The 16,881-nt window shown below is 43.3% G+C and overlaps 1 protein-coding gene across 1 annotated transcript in view; it reads left to right on the top strand.

Annotated features, from left to right (window-relative positions):
- The first annotated feature begins 483 nt into the window (after nt 1-483).
- The window catches only part of PDE10A (phosphodiesterase 10A), a 368,681-nt gene continuing 352,283 nt past the window's right edge, over nt 484-16,881 (top strand). The window contains exon 1 of the mRNA XM_009898929.2: nt 484-904. Coding sequence (XP_009897231.1) covers nt 814-904 — 91 coding nt within the window. The 5' untranslated portion in view covers nt 484-813. The remainder of the gene's footprint in view (nt 905-16,881) is intronic.

Below are 16,881 nucleotides of genomic sequence, written 5' to 3'. Positions count from 1 at the left end.
GGGTTCTGACTTCACAGCGGAGTTTGCAAGGTGCGAGTTATTCGTGAATATTCCCATCCGGCTGCGGAGCCCAGCAGCACCGCTCCGCCGCCCTTCCCGCGGGTACCGGGCGGGGTGGCCGTAACCCCCACAGAGCCGACAGACCCTCGCCCAGTCCCGGCCGCCTCCGGGAAGCCGAGGATCCCCAGCTCCAAAGCACATGACCCCTGCAGGGAATTTAGCCTCCCTGCACCTGCAGGCTCCTTTCATCCCTCCTCCTCTGCTCCTGGTTTTCTTTTTAATCCTGTCATGACTCCCCCTCCCCCGAACCCCCTCCCTCCCCGAGATCAATTCAGCTTTTCCCTTCCCCTTCCCCCCCCCCCCCCTTTTTTTTTTATCAGAAAGAATCCCAACAGGGGAAAATCATATCTAATAGCTTCCTCCTTGCTCCTTCTCCCCCCACCCCACCCCACCCCCCCCAAAAACAATAAAAAAAAAAAAAAAAAAGAAGCACCACCCACTAACATTTTGAAAAACAAGAGAACTATTGCCTCTTTAATTTTCACTCACCTACTCTGATGAATGAGCAAGAAAGGGGGAGACCTCAACAGCCCCTTTAGACGTGGGGCTGAATTGATGGGATTGTGATTTGTAGGATTTCTCCGCTTAGTCCCTGCCTCCTACTTGCTCTCCAGCCACTCCAAAGTCTCTTCCCCTCTCTTTAAGCAGCGATTTCTTTCAATCTCTCTCTCTCTCTCCCTCACACTCTCCCTCTCTTTGCACATCTCCCCGGAGAGAGAGAGAGGAGAAACTCAACTCCCAAACACCGACCAGATGTCGAAGAAACGCAAAGCTGTGGAGGGTGGTGGAGCCCGGCTCCCCCCTGAGGACCCCAGAGCCTGCTTTGGGGCCGGCGAGGAGCAAGGTAGGGCAGTGGAGCCCTGCAGGAGGCCTGCAGGTGGCCGGGCGGTTGGCAGGCGGGAGCCCAGCGCAGGGGCGCGTCAGCCTGGATGGCCTCCCGCAGCCCCACCGACACCGGGGTGACTGGCATTTAGGCCAGGCTGCTCCCACCAGCGGGCTCGAAACTGCAGAGCTGTTCCCACTGCACTGAACTTCTGATAGGGAAAGGGTTAAGGGAGTCAAGGGGAAGGGGAGATGGAAGAGGCTGTGGAAGGGTGGCTGAGGGGGGAGTAGGGTTTGCCGAGTAGTCTGGGCTCCCCTCCTCACTGCAGTTTGCCACTGTCATGGGCATAGCTACACAGCCTCATTGATTTGTAGCTTGTGCAAATCTGTTTGCAGGGCACTCCTAGCATGGGCAGAGAACGAGCTATAGGCATCTAATATATATGTTGTGGTTTTGCGTGGGTCCAGTTTCCTTCAGGAAGCCCCCGTCCCTGGTGTGATTTTAGTTGCGTCATGTTGAGTCTTCAAATGCTGCACTTGCAGTGTAGTTTGCATCCAGCTAAAGTTGGTTTTTTCCCCAGCCTTGGTGCTTTGCTATAATTTCCAAGCTCTAAGTATTTGTGGTGAAAGCTGATCTGGACTTTTTGACAAGATAGTATCAATGTAGCAGCTGAGTGGTGTGAAATCAACTATGCACACATGTGAGTTCTGCAGCCTTATTTCTTCTTCTTGTTCAGCCAGCCCAGTGGGTACCCCTCCTTTATTTTACCTAAGTGGGCCCAAATGAACCAAGCTAAGCTACAGGGCTCCAGGCTTGTGGCTGTAAGGCAGAGGAGAGGAAAATAGTGATTGGATTTAGAGCAGTGTTTCAGGCTGTTGCAAATGACTCTGGAGTCTATGGTGGGCGATGGTGGGTATGTGGTGGTTCAGATGATGATGTGAATAGGTTTCTGTGCATGCTCAAATTCATAAAAGTGATGCTTTTGCCTGGGCAGGTGTACACAGAGCAGAGAGATATAGAATGAGTGTGTTCTCCAACATGGAGTCCGTGGCCCTTTTTGTAAAGGATATGAAGGATCACAATGTCACAAGTCACCCTGATCGTGAAATTCACATGCCATCATGGATGTGTTTGCTTTTTTGCAAGGAAATGTGGCTACTGTCCTCTTCTTGTTTCATTACAAAAGAGCACTGGTAGTGATTCACCATCTCTTCTAAAAGATATGGTTTAGGGTTTATGTGGTTGTTGGTTTTAAATTGCTTGGCTTTCCCACAAAAAATAAGATCTGCTTTCATCCTTTTTTTATAATTTGTCTGTTTAAAACCAATCTTGACATGGGAGGGACATTTTTCAGACCCTGTGAATGACTTTTTTGCATGACAGCATTTGGTGTTTTTGCAGTGTGGAATTTTGCTGGTACTAACCTGGAAAATCTTACCTGTTTGTCAGCAGTGTAGGTGGTTAAACACAGAAAGGGCATTCAGCATAGACCTGAAAGTTTGCTATAGATTGCATGTACATTTAATTTTAATGTATGCCAATAGTCGATGCAGGAGCACCTTGCACATTGCAATGTAGTGATGTGTGCCTAGGTTTGTTGTTTTTCTTTTTAATTCCATAATAGCATTTTCTCTAACTCTTCTGATTATGTAACAAGGAACAGAAAACAAAATACAACTTTAAAACAGGCTTGTTTTTTCTTGGTTTCATTGTGTACAAAACAAATGAAATGGTAACTGAAAAAAATCTTACTAAATCATTGATGTGTATTTAATGAGAGTAAATAAGGTATCATTTTCCTTCTAAGGGGACATAGGTTATTTTATGAATCTGTCTGATTGAGAAACCAGTGCTTGTGCCTAGGTAATCCAGGCTTATGTTGTCTTTGACCCAGTAAATGATGAAATTAAATTAAAAATACAGTTTTATTTCTGAGATCAAACTTATTCCTGTATACTTTTATTCTGTTTATTTTCTCCCTCCTATTTTACAAGAAGGAATGTTGCTTGTTAATTGCATTGTCTGTGGCTACATAACTGTAGAATCCATTAAGAGGGTGTAATGTATCACAGTGTTGTAAGGAGTGTATTTTGGTGTGAGATGGTGGATATGAAGCTTTCTTAAGGCATGAGATGTGGTAATTATTTAATGTTGGGGTTTTTTTTCAATTAAGCTGAAGTATTTCACTATGAAGCACTGTAATTTTACATCAGGTTTACTACCTATGAGGAGAAGCTATACCTGGTCGTTTGGAGGGAGAGTGCGTAATATTTGCCCAGAAGTATGGAAAAGCCATGTAACTCCTGGGTTTTAGTGTTAAAATGTGTGTGCATTGGGAGCAGGGAGGCGGGGAAGGGGAAATGGGCATTAGTAAGCGAAGGGAAGAAAAATAGAGAGCTCAGATTTCTGGAGGCTGCCAAATCCTGTGTTCCTGCAGAAGTCTAATGCATGAGCCCTGCTGTTGTCAGCTAACGAGGTGACTTCTTTTGGTAACAGAAGCACAAGCAAGCAAGAGCCTGGATCTAGGTCTGCCATCTTAAGTCTCTGTGTCACCTGGTCATCTGAGGGTATGCGTTGCTTACAGATGAATCTCTGTTTTTAAACCTTAAGAAACTGCAGACTAATTTTTAGCTGCTCCACTCTGTGTTGGATATTTGGCCAACTGAAGTGTGTGCTTGTGGAGTTTATTTCAGCTCTTGTTTATCCTCACTTGGCAAAGCTGTGGGTGGACAGACACTATGCAGGCCACAATACAGATTTTTCAGACTTCCCTGGTGTGGTTTTGTTTTGCTCTCCTTCAAATTATTTTAATAAGGACTCTGTAATCCATTCTATAACCTTGCTTTTTGTTATGGGATCTGATGCTATGTCTTTCAAGCCTCCCTGGTATGGAGAGGAGATAAGGGCAGAGAATACTCTGCATCTCCTACTTTCTCAACAGTGAGAAACTGAACCTGTCAGTCTTAACTCAGGGCAATTCACAACTTTGCCATATTAAGAGGTAAATTAAGGCTCATTTCCATAATCTGTGGAGAGACAGTGGCATTTCCAGGGAGAGAGTCAAATTTTTACAGCAGATGAATTGCCTCTCAGAGGTGCCCCTTTCTTTCCATTGACTGTGCATGGAATCTAAGGTGACTACACTGGTTTACTTGTACTGGTCTAAGTGGCAGAAACTCTCACAAATCTGATAGGATCCTAGCAGTAAAACCAGGTATGGTTATTCAGTGGGTTCTAGCAGAAAAAAACCAATATGATGGTTCTGTGTGATACCCACCATGGAGAAGGTAAGATTTGTCTGTTGAAATGCAGCTGTTTGGACTCTGTTTATAGTCAGGAAGCAGAACATTTCTAGGGAGCTGAAGTGGAGGTCCATGTTTAGTCACCAGAATCAGATCTGAGAAGTGCTGTTTCTGCCAATTGAATATAAATGTGGTCCAGACATCTAACATGAGTGTAGATGACTGTATTTCAGCAGATGACTTCAGCCTTTGACCAGATCCTTCAGGCTTCAGTGCAAGTCAGATGGCAAAGATTGTTCTCATAGTGAAAAAATTTCTTCTTGTGTCTAGTTGGAACCTCCCCAGGAGTAGCTTGTACCCATAATACAGTATTTTGGAAATTTTCTTGCAGAGCTTTTTTGAGCATGATGGATTCGGGGAAGGAAGAATCTTTAAGTTCTCTTTGGGCTGATTTTTCTCTATTTAAATTGTATATGAAGTTAAATAAATTCATTTTTTTTTCCCACCTCCCCTGTAGTCACAGAGTGCTCAATGGTCTCTGTTCTCACAAATATAAATGATAGTTGAGAGATCTCTGAGCTTTACAAAATTGGTCTCTAAAGAGAGAAGTGTTGCAAAACTCTTACAGAGGCAAAGTTGAACTCTTCTCTGCCCAAGAGTAGCTTTTAAGATGGGATTACTTAATTTGAATTCAGTGAGACTGGCCACATGCTCATAAATTAATCATGTGCATAAGGAAGTGTTTGCAGGATTTTGTGGGTTGTAGTTATTACTAAGCAAAGCCCTCTTGGGGGTCACTTCTATGCAAAGGGTACTTCCCTAGTCATGACTGGGGGGACCATTTCATAGTAAACTGTTCTGTCTGGCTAATACTTGATGTGTGAGTGCTTAACATTCATGTTTGTCTTGAACTTTGGTGTTAAGCTGTTGAGTACTATGAAATCTTAATTTGTGAGTATACAAAGAAAACAGATTCTGTCCTGTTCAAGGCTTACATTGATGTGAAGGAAATCAGAACTGAACCCAACTTACAAATTAATATTTCTCCCTCATACTTGGTCTTCGTCAATACAATTAAATTGCAAGCCTTCACTTATTTTATCATGCAAGTGACTACTGGGATTCCTTCAAGCGCTCTATATTGATGTTGACCTTCCTGTTTCTCTGACACAGGTGGAAAAGCAAAGCAGTTCTTCTTCCCTTGTGTGTGTTATTTGAGGCTTCAGTTTTTCCTGCACTTACTTTTCTCCATCCTCTGTGTCCTGGCTGTTCTTTGTACTTAACTTCTGATCTCTGAAACAAAGAAGCCCTCTCCCTCGTTGGATCCCACTCTGGAAGATCTGACTGCTCAGAGTTAAGGTGTTCAGTGACAGAGACTAATGCATTTGTGAGGGCATGGGAAAGGGAATGGAGTTACTATGCAGCTTGGGTTTTGTGCTGATACTGTAATAGCACAGGAAAAAAAAAGTGATCCTTTTGACTATTCAGAGGAAAAAAGTTTGTGTCATGGAAAAAAAAAAAAAAAGGGAAAAGAAAAAGAAATGCAGAAACATCTTTTTAAGGGCTTTATTAATGGAAAAGAAATCATGCTTTCCAAAACTGATTAGCTCAATGGTTACTGATAGTTTCCTGTGTTAGATTCTGTTTTTTGATCTCTTTCTCCTGAGACAGTCAAGGATCTGCCTTCCAGATGCTGTGAACAATGGATGAGGTTGAACCTTTGGTTTCAGAGGATTAAATTGAGCATGCTGAAAAGGAAGATAGTTTTACCCATTGACTTCAATGTATGTGGAGCTGTAAACTGAGACTGTTGGAAACATGTAAAGCTACGGAGAATTCAAAATTTTGGGGAAGAAAGAGCGGGATTCGGGTGTATATGCTCCTCGTGTTGCTGCTGACTTGCCTTTCCATCCACTGTATCATAAAGACTGTTGAGGAGCTTTTCTGTGCCAGTTTGTTTTGGAAAAGTATGTCAGTGTGTGCCTGGATATAACTTTATGAACCTTAAGTAAGATGCAAAGCCTAATGCTTGGACATTTTGCTGAGTAGTTGTTTCCATGTAGGGGAAGACTTTTGTGTCCAGGAGTGCAGCATTGCCTAGTACAGCTTGGTCTTCAGCTGCTGCTAACCATGACAGTGAGGTCACTATCTGCATTCTAGGGGAAAAAAGCTATCCCAGCTGACACCATGAGGCAGAGCTGTAGGGAAGGGAATGATATTTTAAGCGTTTGACATAGCCGTTTTGGTTGGAAAATGTGGCTTTTGGTAAATTACTGATTTGCCATATTAAAAAAACTTATTCAAACATTTAAAAAATGGAGATGACTCTTTAATTATTTGTGGCCACTTAGGTGTTTCAGCTGTGCTGGTCATGTAGCATGTATGATAATGCTACAAAAATGCCTGGTGAGTCAGGAATTGAAATTTCAGTGAAAAGCAGGGGAGAAGACTTCTGAGTAACTTTTAAAAATAGCATTTTGGTTAAATAACCATTTTTTTCCCAGAAAAGCATCCCTTGAAGCTTTGTCATAACTGTTTGAGACTCTGCTTTGGGCTCTGTGAAGCTGTAGGGTAGTTACCACAATCATCGTGCTGTGTCCTCCTGGCTGGTCCCAGCTTGCAGACAGCGATACTCTAGTGTACCAGTAAGTTGGCAGCTGTTGTTACATGGAGTCAACTTGTGCATTTGCCTGAGTCTGCACTGGTGGTTGTTGTCTCCCTAACTGGACAGTCAGTGGGGAGAGAGTGGCTCTGAAAAAGATCTTCAATGGAAAACAGCCTCCTGACCACGCAGTGAGCCTGAATGATCTCCCAGAGGGCACTAGGACTAAGCTTTGGCAAGCCCATCCCTCACCTGGCCTCAGGTGCACCCCTGACTTGACCCCTGACTCCATTACCTTTGAGTAATGGAGATGCTGACAAAGAAAGGCCCTTGATTCAGGATGCCTTATAAAACTTGAAGAAAAAACTAAATATGGAAGACAGTCATAAAGCTGAAAGGGTTATAAGGAAGTGAAATTGAAATGTGAAAACTTTCCAGGTTTGTTTTCATTTCTGGTGGAAAGAAAATTTGTGTGAATCTCTTGGATCTACTAAGAATGTGTTGTATTGTTTAATTTGTTTTGTCACTTGCCTCTTCCTACAAATAAATAAATAAAGCTGCTTCTCTATTCCTGGTCAGAGAAGGAATGCATATCTACCTGTACGGTGAAATATATGAGGGAGCAATCCTGGGCTATCTGTTATGGTGTCCACGTTCACCTGATCACAGTGTTGGCAGGAGGCTGCCTCTTACTGTTAATAACACCTTGCTGTGGTTTCTGAACATCTGAGTCCAGTGCTTCTGTATGGGAAAGGAGGAGAATTCCACAAGCTAAATGACATGAAAATGCCCATATGTGTATTTTTTAAAGTGGTGTTGTTAATATGCAAAACCAGAGACTTGAATCATTTCTAAGGAAGCACTTTTTTAGTTAAAAAGTTGCTTTGTGTTTTCACCCTGTGGCCGTAAAGTTCTTTTGCTATTTGGGTGTAATCCTGTTTTCAAGTTACTAGTGGTAACTTGGCAACTCTGTGAGCAACAGTTGTGGCTGTGTGCTGGAGGAGGAGAAGAGGGACGCTGTCTGGGTTTGATGGGCTAGAACACATTTGGTTTGTGTGTTTATCACTTCAGTCACAGTGTGATGGCTAATAATGTTGACATTTAAGGTGTGCCCACACATTGGGCAATTGAGCTTGTGTTCCTAAGCTCATTCCTAGTATGTCTGCTAACATGTGGAATGAGCAGCTGTATTTCAGTTGTCAAGCTCTATTAAAGCCATCCACACTGTGTTTTAGTTGAGTACTGTATTTCAGCTGAAGGGAGTTGCTAATTTATTGCATTGTACTCTGGTTAGTGTTGGGCCCAGACATACATAAGAAAATTTAAAATTAAACCCAGTACAATATGGATCAGAGGTGGAGGAGTTGTTAAGCATAACAAATTAATATCTATGCAAGATATTCAAATTGTCTGTTCTGTTTATGGTCAGGTCAGCTTTCTAGACCTTGCCAGTGGAAAGTCTGATTAATTTTTCACTTTTAGTCTTTATTCACTTGCATTATTTTTTCCACCATATTTCCTCTAGCATGGGTGCAGCCAAGATGAGCTTAGGCTGGGATCACATGTTAGGGGTTGGAAGGGACCTCTAAAGATCACCTAGTCCAACCTCCCTGCCAGAGCAGGATCACCCAGAGTAGGTCATACAGGAAGGCATCCTGACAGGTTTTGAATGTCTCCAGAGGAGAAGGCTCTGCAATCTGAGCAGCCCATTACAGTGTTTTGTCACTCTCACAGTAAAAAAGTTTTTCCCTATGTTTACATGGAACCTCCTATGCTCCAGCTTGCACTTATTGTATTCTATTCTATTGCCCATTGTTCTATCACTGGACATCGCTGAGAAGATAATGATTATTCAGGCTTTGCAGATCTGCTCTGTGTATAGTTAAACACTTTCTAGTGTTACATTTTGTAACTAAGGGTTGTAAATGAATAAGATTAGTTGGTAGGTCTGTTTTAACTCCCCATGCAACTTCTCCAGCTGTCTTTGGAAAAACATTTAAGTTACAAGTGGCTTCAACTTCATGTCACCTTGCCAGAAACGGGGTTAGGAGCACTGATGCCTAGAGGCTGTCAAAAAACAATTCAGTGAGTGGCCTCCCTCCTGCTTTTCAGATTTTTTTTTTTCCATCTAGATAAAACTAGTGCTTCTAGTCTCCTGAAAGGCCAAACCAAAAACAGGCTTACAGACTTGCATCATGGCTTTTCTGGACAGTGGTAACAAATGTGTCCTCAGAGCACGAAGAGCATCCTCAGTTGTGTGGAAGAAGTGGACAGTTTCTCTGCTGCTCATTCTCAGTATAAGAAAGGCTTGGCTTCTTAGGAAGCTCAGTACCTTCTTGGAAAAACAAGAAATGTTGCACAGGGCAATTTTTGCATTAGATAACTCAAGGCCCTTGCCTGCAGTGTTTTGAGGATGTTGGTGGATTTTCTTGTTTTGTTTTGTTCTCTTTCCAGTATGTGAAGAACTGCTGCATTTTCTTGCAATGGGAATTCTGATTCTAGGAGATGTTGCTGTAGGATTATGGTCATGGTACTTGAAACCCTAATTTTTAAGATTCAGATAAATTTCTGAGAAGGTCCTATTTCAGTGTTGGTCAGTATTATACCATTTGTTCACTGACTTGCACAGCCTGTTAGTTTCAAACTATATATGCTTACCATAGAAACACAAAATGTTTTGGGTTGGAAGGGACTTTTATAGGTCATCTAGGCCAACTTTCCTGCACTGAGCAGGAACATTTACAACATAGTCAGGTTTCTCAGAGCCCAGTCTAACCTGACCTTGTATGTTTCCAGGGATGGGGCTTCTACCACCTCTCTGGGAAACCAGTTCCAGTGTTCAACCACCCTCACTGTAAAAAATATCTTCCTTCTATCTAATCTAAATTTACCCTTGTTTAGTTCAATACCATTACCCCTTGGCCTGTCACAACAAGCCCTACTAAAAGGTTTTTCCCCATCTTTCTTCTAGCCCTCACCTTGAAGTGCTGGAAGGCTGGAATAACATCTCTCTGGAGCCTTCTCCAGGCTGAACAACCCCATCTCTCTCAGCTGTCCTTGTAGGAAAGGTGTTCCATCCCTCTGATCACAGTATCACAGTATCGCCAAGGTTGGAAGAGACCTCAAGGAGCATCGAGTCCAACCTGACACCACAAACCCCATGACTAGACCATGGCACCAAGTGCCACGTCCAAACTCCTCTTGAACACCTCGAGGGATGGTGACTCCACCACCTCCCTGGGCAGCCCATTCCAATGACTAATGACCTGCTCGGTGAAGAACTTTCTCCTCACCTTGAGCCTAAACTTCCCCTAGTGCAGCTTGAGACTGTGTCCTCTTGTTCTGGTGCTGGTGGCCTGGGAGAAGAGACCAACCCCTTCCTGGCTACAACCACCCTTCAGGTAGTTGTAGAGGGCAATGAGGTCTCCCCTGAGCCTCCTCTTCTCCAGGCTAAACAATCCCAGCTCCCTCAGCCTCTCCTCACAGGGCTTGTGCTCAAGGCCTCTCACCTTGTTGCCCTTCTCTGGACACGTTCAAGAGTCTCAATGTCCTTCTTAAACTGAGGGGCCCAGAATTGGACACAGTACTCAAGGTGTGGCCTGACCAATGCAGAGTACAGGGGCACAATGACCTTCCTGGTCCTGCTTGCCACGCTATTCCTAATGCAGGCCAGGATCATTTTTGTGGCCCTCTTCTGGACCCCCTCCAAAAGGTTCATGTCTGTCTTCTGCTGAGGAAGTTTGAAAATACTTTGGATTTCAGTGCCATATGCAGGAATCACATGCTGAGATTTAAAGGTGCACAAGACACAAATGTTTGACTAGACAAAAGGCAGCATACAGCCCCACAGACTGAAAACTCCACAGAAAGGCATCTGTGACCTAGCCACACACCTTCGGCTTGTCACACCAGGGGAAAGGAGAGAACCATGGAAGTTAGTCTGCATAGCTCTGTGAAATGCCAAGCCATAGTCCTGATCGGTGGTAGCTAGATGTATACCTCTGCTAATGCTGCACATGCAGTGTTTGAAAAGATTTTTGTGAAGATGTGAAGCTGCTAAACCCAAGGAAGAGGTGGATTAATACTGGGAAGAGACCAATGTAGTTATATATGCTGTATACTTTTTTAATTGGGTTTTGAAGGGCCAGGACATTCTTTATCTAGGCCTTTGCAGCTGATGATGCAAGTGGCTTCTGGTGTGCAGCTTCTTACAGGATGGTCTTGGCAGATGCAATTCATTCTCTAGCGCAGAGTCACAAAGATGATTAAGGAAGTGGAACATGCCCCTTATGAGGAAAGGCTGAGGGAGCTGGGTCTTTTTATCTTGGAGGAGATTTAGAGGGGGCCTCATTAATGTTTATAAATATGTGAAGGTTTAATGTCAGGAGGACAGAGACAGGCTTTTCGCAGTGATGTCCAATGATAAGACAAGGGGCAGTGGGTGCAAGCTGGATCACAGGAGGTTCCACATGGATATAAGGATAAACTTTTTCACTATGAGGGTGACAAAACACTGTAACAGGCTGCCTAGAGAGGTTGTGGAGTCTCCCTCTCTAGAGACATTCAAAACTTGCCTGGATGCGTTCTTGTGTGAGCTACTTTAGGTGGTCCTTCTTTGGCGGGGAGGTTGGACTAGATGCTCTTTAGAGGTCCCTTCCAACCCCTAACTTTCTGTGATTCTGCGATTGCAACCTGGGCCTTGAGCATTCCCCAGATTTTCCTTAGTAGGACAGTGACTTCTTGCCTTCCTTCCAGGTAAATGGAGAGTAATTAGGAACAGGCTGTGCCTCACTGCTTTTTGAAGGCAGAGGATGTGTGACAGAACTTTTTTTTTTTTAACCATTAAAGAAGTACAGCAGTCCTTTTCAGCTGGGAAACTGCACAATAAGCACCACTAATCCTGAAATATTGTATATTTGTAATCTGATATTATACTAGGCTATGAAGGAGGGAGGAAGGGGAAAAAAACCAAACCAACAACAAGAAGCTTAGCATGAAGGAATATTTAATTTTATTCAGGAAACATTTTGGCACAAATCCCCCGGATCTGCACAGAACCTACAGATTTAAAATGTCTTTGCACAGCCAGAGGCTGAGATCATGGCTAACTACATATCTGCCAAGTTTAGCCTTAAATAAATAAATGAAAAGCAGGTTATGCTTCATTCACACTCTTGAAATGGTTCTCACTTAATATTCATGGGGATAGTGACCTCCCTTTGAAGGTACTGTACTTGTGCTCAAAATCCTGCATGGAATCAAGAAAGTAGCTGTTTAAGTGAAGGCATGAAATGTCTGAAGGTACTTTCTGGAATCCTTTAAAATGACCCTGGTTCAAGAAATATGCCCTACTTGCTGCCAGGAGTGCAGTAAAGTCAGTCATTGGAAATCTATTAGTTGTGGGCAATTGCAAACACACTACCCAACGTTAACCCACAAAAAAAGAAAATTAACACAGTTAGGAGTAATTCTTGCCAGAGAAAGATGAACAAATAGGAGCAGAAGCTGAGTGGGAAGCTTTGAGCAGCAGGAAGGGGGATTGTAAAAATCATCTTTTCAGATGTGCTCTTTTACTTCTCCCCCCACAACTCCCCAGGTATCTGTCTGTCTGCCCTTTTCTTTTTTTTTCCTTTGAAGCCACGGGCACAAAAATTCCTAATAGCTACTGTGAAATCTGTAATAAGGATCAACTAGCCAGGAGGCAGATTTCAAGGACCACTGTGATTGAGGGTAATGTTTTCACAATGAGATCATGTCCAAAGACAGTCTCAGAAGATGGCAAGCTTGTACTCAAACACTGAATAAGCACCTTGTCTTGCACGGTCCCTGCTCCAAAGAACCTGCAGTTTAATAAATCTGGCACACACACATACAAGGCTGTATTTTTAAAATTGCTCATTTGTTCATTTGTTTGTTTTTCCACAGGGGTTATCTTCTTCTTGTTTTGTTTGGTTGGTTGGTTTCTGTTTGAAGTCATTGAAACCTTCCTTCTATATCTTCTTCCTCTATTTGTTAATCCTTTCTATCTTGATACTCCAGCATGCCAGTTCTGTGCAAAGTGGTTTTCTTTACCTCATAGAAATACTATCAAGTCCTGTGAAGGCAAGCATGAGATCAAAAGAAGGGAATCAGCAAACAGGGCAGAGAATAGTCAGGTAGGAATTAGAACTTCTCTCTGCAAAATGGTGGCAAGGACCGTTAAACCAATAGAAGTATATTTACACCATGCACACAGCATGGGAAACAAACAGGAGGAGCTGGAAGCCATTGTGCGTCAAGAAAACTATGATCACAGAACTGTTGTGGAGTATCTCACATGACTGGAGTGCTGCTGTCAATGGCTGCAAATGCTTCAGAATGGATAGGCAAGGAAGGGATTCATTGAATGGACCTGAATGTCAGGGAGTATTTTGCTTGTCTTGAGCTTAATGATGGTGACAGTAGGGTTGAGTGTTTATGGGTAAGTTGGAAGGCCAACAAGGCAGATATCATGGTGAGAGCCTTGTATAGACAGTCAGGCTTCTGGGAGAAGTCTTGTGATTTCTGGTCCTTGTTGCAATGAAGACTTCAACTTCCTTCATGTCTGCTGGAGTCCCAGAGGTTCATAGAGTGTGTGGAGGATAATTTCCTGACACAGCTGGTGAGGGAGCCAATAAGGAAAGATGCCTTGCTGGGCCTGCTGTTTGCAAACAGAGAAGAACCCATGGGTGATACAACTCTTTGTGGCCATCTTGGGCACAATGATCACAAAATTACGGAGTTCTTGATTGTTGGAGAAGTGAAGAAGGTGACTGCTGCCTTGCAGAACTGCCACCTTGGACTTCCAGCAGGCAGACTTTGGCCTGCTTGAAGACTGGTTGACAGAGTCCCTTGGCAGGCAGTCTTGAAGAGTCAAGGAGTCCAGGGAGTCTGGTCAGTCTTCAAGAAGAAAGTCTCATAGGTGCAGGAACAGGCTGTTCCCATGTGCTGAAAGACACATGGTGGAGAAGATTACTTTGGGTGAATAGAGAGATTTAGTTGCAACTCAGGGGAAAAAGGAGAGTTTACGATCTTTGGAAGAAGGGGCAGGGCACTCAGGAGTACTGCAACATTGTTGTGAGGCTATGCAGGGAGAAAATTAGAAGGGCCAAAGCCCCAGAGGGCTTCTTCAGCTGTTAAAAAGAACAGGAAATATTTTTATGAATATATTAACAAAAAAAGGAGGACTAAGGAGAATCTCTGTCCTTGCTTGGATGCAGGGGGAAGAATAGTGGCCAAGGGTAAGGAAAAGGCTGAGGTACTCAATACCTTTTTTGCCTCAGACTTTAGTAGTAAGACCACTTGTTCTCTGGATGCCCCAGCTCCCTGAGCTGGAATATGGGGAGTAGAATGACACCCCTCCCCCCCCCCCCCCTCCCCCCCCATAATGCAAGAGAAGTTGGTTGGTGACCTGCTGCACCACTTAGACATTCACAAGTCTATGGGGCTGGATGGCATACCCCAAAAGGTACTGAGAGAGTTGGCAGAAGTGCTCACCAAACTACTTTGCATCATTTAGCAGGAGTCCTGGCTAACCAGGTGTTATGATTTAGTGCCCCCACCCTTCCCTCTTCTGGCCTCCTCCCTCCCCTTTTACCAAGAAATAAGACAGGAAAAAAAGGCTGGGTGAGTTTTCGTAGTTGATTTACACAGAATATTTTACTCCTCCACTACCAAAATACCAGGTTACATCAGTATATATATGAAACAGAAAGAAAGAGAAAATACTGTCCAGAATCCCAAAAACAAAGGAAAAATGCACCCGCTCCCTCGAGACCTGGAAATCGAGTGACCCAGAACCCCTGTCCAGGATGGTAACGCCCTCCAGTTGTAACAGGTCATATATTCATAATTTCTGAGAGTGGGAAAAATTACTGTTTCAAACCACTGGGAAGGTCCCAGCTGACTGGAGATTGTCAAATGTGACACCCGTCTACAAGAAGGGCCAGAAGGAGGACCCAGGGAACTACAGACCTGTCAGTGTGACCTGAGTGCTGGAGGAGGTCATGGAGCAGATCATCCTGCATGCCATTAGACATGCAGAGCAACCAGGTGATCGGGCCCAGTCAGCATGGGTTCATGAAGGGCTGGACCTGCTTGACAAATCTTATCTCCTAGAAGGTAACCCCATTAGTGGATGAGAGAAGGCTGTGGATGTTTACCTGGACTTAAAGCATTTGACACTATCTCCCACAGCATCCTCCTGGAGAGACTGGCTGCTCATGGCTTGAATGGGTAGATGCTTCACTGGGTGGAAAAAACTGTCTGAATGGCCAGGCCCAAAGAGTAGTGGTGAATGGAGTTAAAATCCAGTTGGTGGTTAATATCCAGGTCACTGGTACTGGGGCCAGTTCTCTTTAGTATCTTTTTCAATGATCTGGACGAGGTGATTGAGTGTACCTTTGGTAAGTTTGCAGATGACACTAAATTGGGTAGGAATGTTGACCTGCTTGAATGATGACCAAACATCATGGGTCTTATCCTATCATGACCAGTCCTTCAGTTGAAGTCAAAAGCTATGAACTTCTTCAGCTGTTTCGTTAGCTTATTGAGATTGGTAAAAGCAGATATTCACTGTCACAATTTGCTAAACTCTTCTCCCTCCTTGTCCTTTCTATATCTACCTGGATCTGCTTAGGGCAGAAAGGTGATCTCAAATTTAATTGAGGCCAGGTGGTCACAGATTACACAGGTTTCGCTATCCTTAAGTCTGTTCAGGCCCCTGAATGTAGCTCTTGTTACCTGCACTGAAGATAGGCAGTCAGTTCTAGGGTCTAGTGAAGTCTGATATAAATGCTCATTAAAACTTCTTGATTTTTTTTTTCTTCCCTAAAACTCCTTATTTTACAGAAATGTCTAAAGGCTGATTGATAATTTTGCTGGAAATGTATGGTACACACACTTCTGAATGACAGTTTCCCTAGTGGGCTATATTTCTTTCACTCATTAATAAAACTACTTGGTTGCCTGCAGAGATCATAGAATCAACAAGGTTGGAAAAGACCTCAGAGATCAATTACCCTCCTCCCAACTCAGACTCCATTTGCCAAAAGTGAGATGTGGATGGCTTTCCCAAATCTTTTTCAAGCCACTTAGCCTTTGCTGTAAGTCACAGCCCTGGTAGGTGCCATTATCCCCAAGAGCTGTATAAACAGATGTCACATAACAGTTCCTTCTTCAAAAAGTATGCAGACCAAAACAAATAAACAAAAAAATTATAATAAAATTACTATTTAAGCCAAACTAGATTGTGGATATATCTAACCCTTTCTTAAAGTGCACACCAATTTAATAATCTTGAGACGAAAGCCACAAAATATGCACTATAATAAGTTGGTTCTTCTTTAGGAATGGATTTGGGTTTGAACCACTCTATGCTGAACAGAAACTCTATGGTTTTATCCTGAACTTGGAGACTTTTCAGTATTTGAGAGGCTGAGGTTTAAGTTCTGGTTCTGTCTTCAAGTAGAAGTTTGCACCAATTCTCCAGAAGTGGCTTAAACAAACAAGTGGCATTATCACTACCAGTGGTAGTGAGGGATCTCTCTGATACATACAGTAGATATGAAGAGAAAAAGTGGTTTAAGGTGACATTTAAATGGAGGAGGTCTTTCATACAGTTTAAACACCTTTGTGAGTAGTAGTAACCTTCCATACTGGTTGGGGGAGTACTGTAACATTCCCTGAAAGGCCAAAAGTACTTAAGCCTTTCTTTGGGTCATGCTTCTTCCAAGTCCAGCATGCTGCCTTCAGCAGCACTTCTGAAATCCCCAACAACAAAAAGGTCTGTCTTTTTCTTTCTTTTTTTGTTTGCTTGTTTTGTTTTATCCAGGCTGCCTTTTAAGCACAAAGTGTGCAGGTCTGTTTTAGATCATTCTGTCCCGAGGCTGGATTTTGAGGGGTTTGCCCCAAGTATTAAAATTGTCCCTTCCTTTTTCACCTATGAAATGAAAATATACTTACTCAAGGTTCTGAAGTGTGAGTCTCTCTCTTCTTCCTATGATTACTAGATTTTTAAAGTAAAAAAATCTTTCTTTGGGTCCGTAACACTTACCAGTCAAAGAACAGTGACCAAAGGAGGAAAAAAAGTGTGGTGCCCACTGGTCTCAGTGGCAATCCTGTGGTATGCTGCATGA

This window comes from Dryobates pubescens, chromosome 6 (genome assembly GCF_014839835.1).
Source record: "Dryobates pubescens isolate bDryPub1 chromosome 6, bDryPub1.pri, whole genome shotgun sequence".
Taxonomy (NCBI): domain Eukaryota; kingdom Metazoa; phylum Chordata; class Aves; order Piciformes; family Picidae; genus Dryobates; species Dryobates pubescens.
This window is presented reverse-complemented; position numbering and strand designations above follow the sequence as displayed.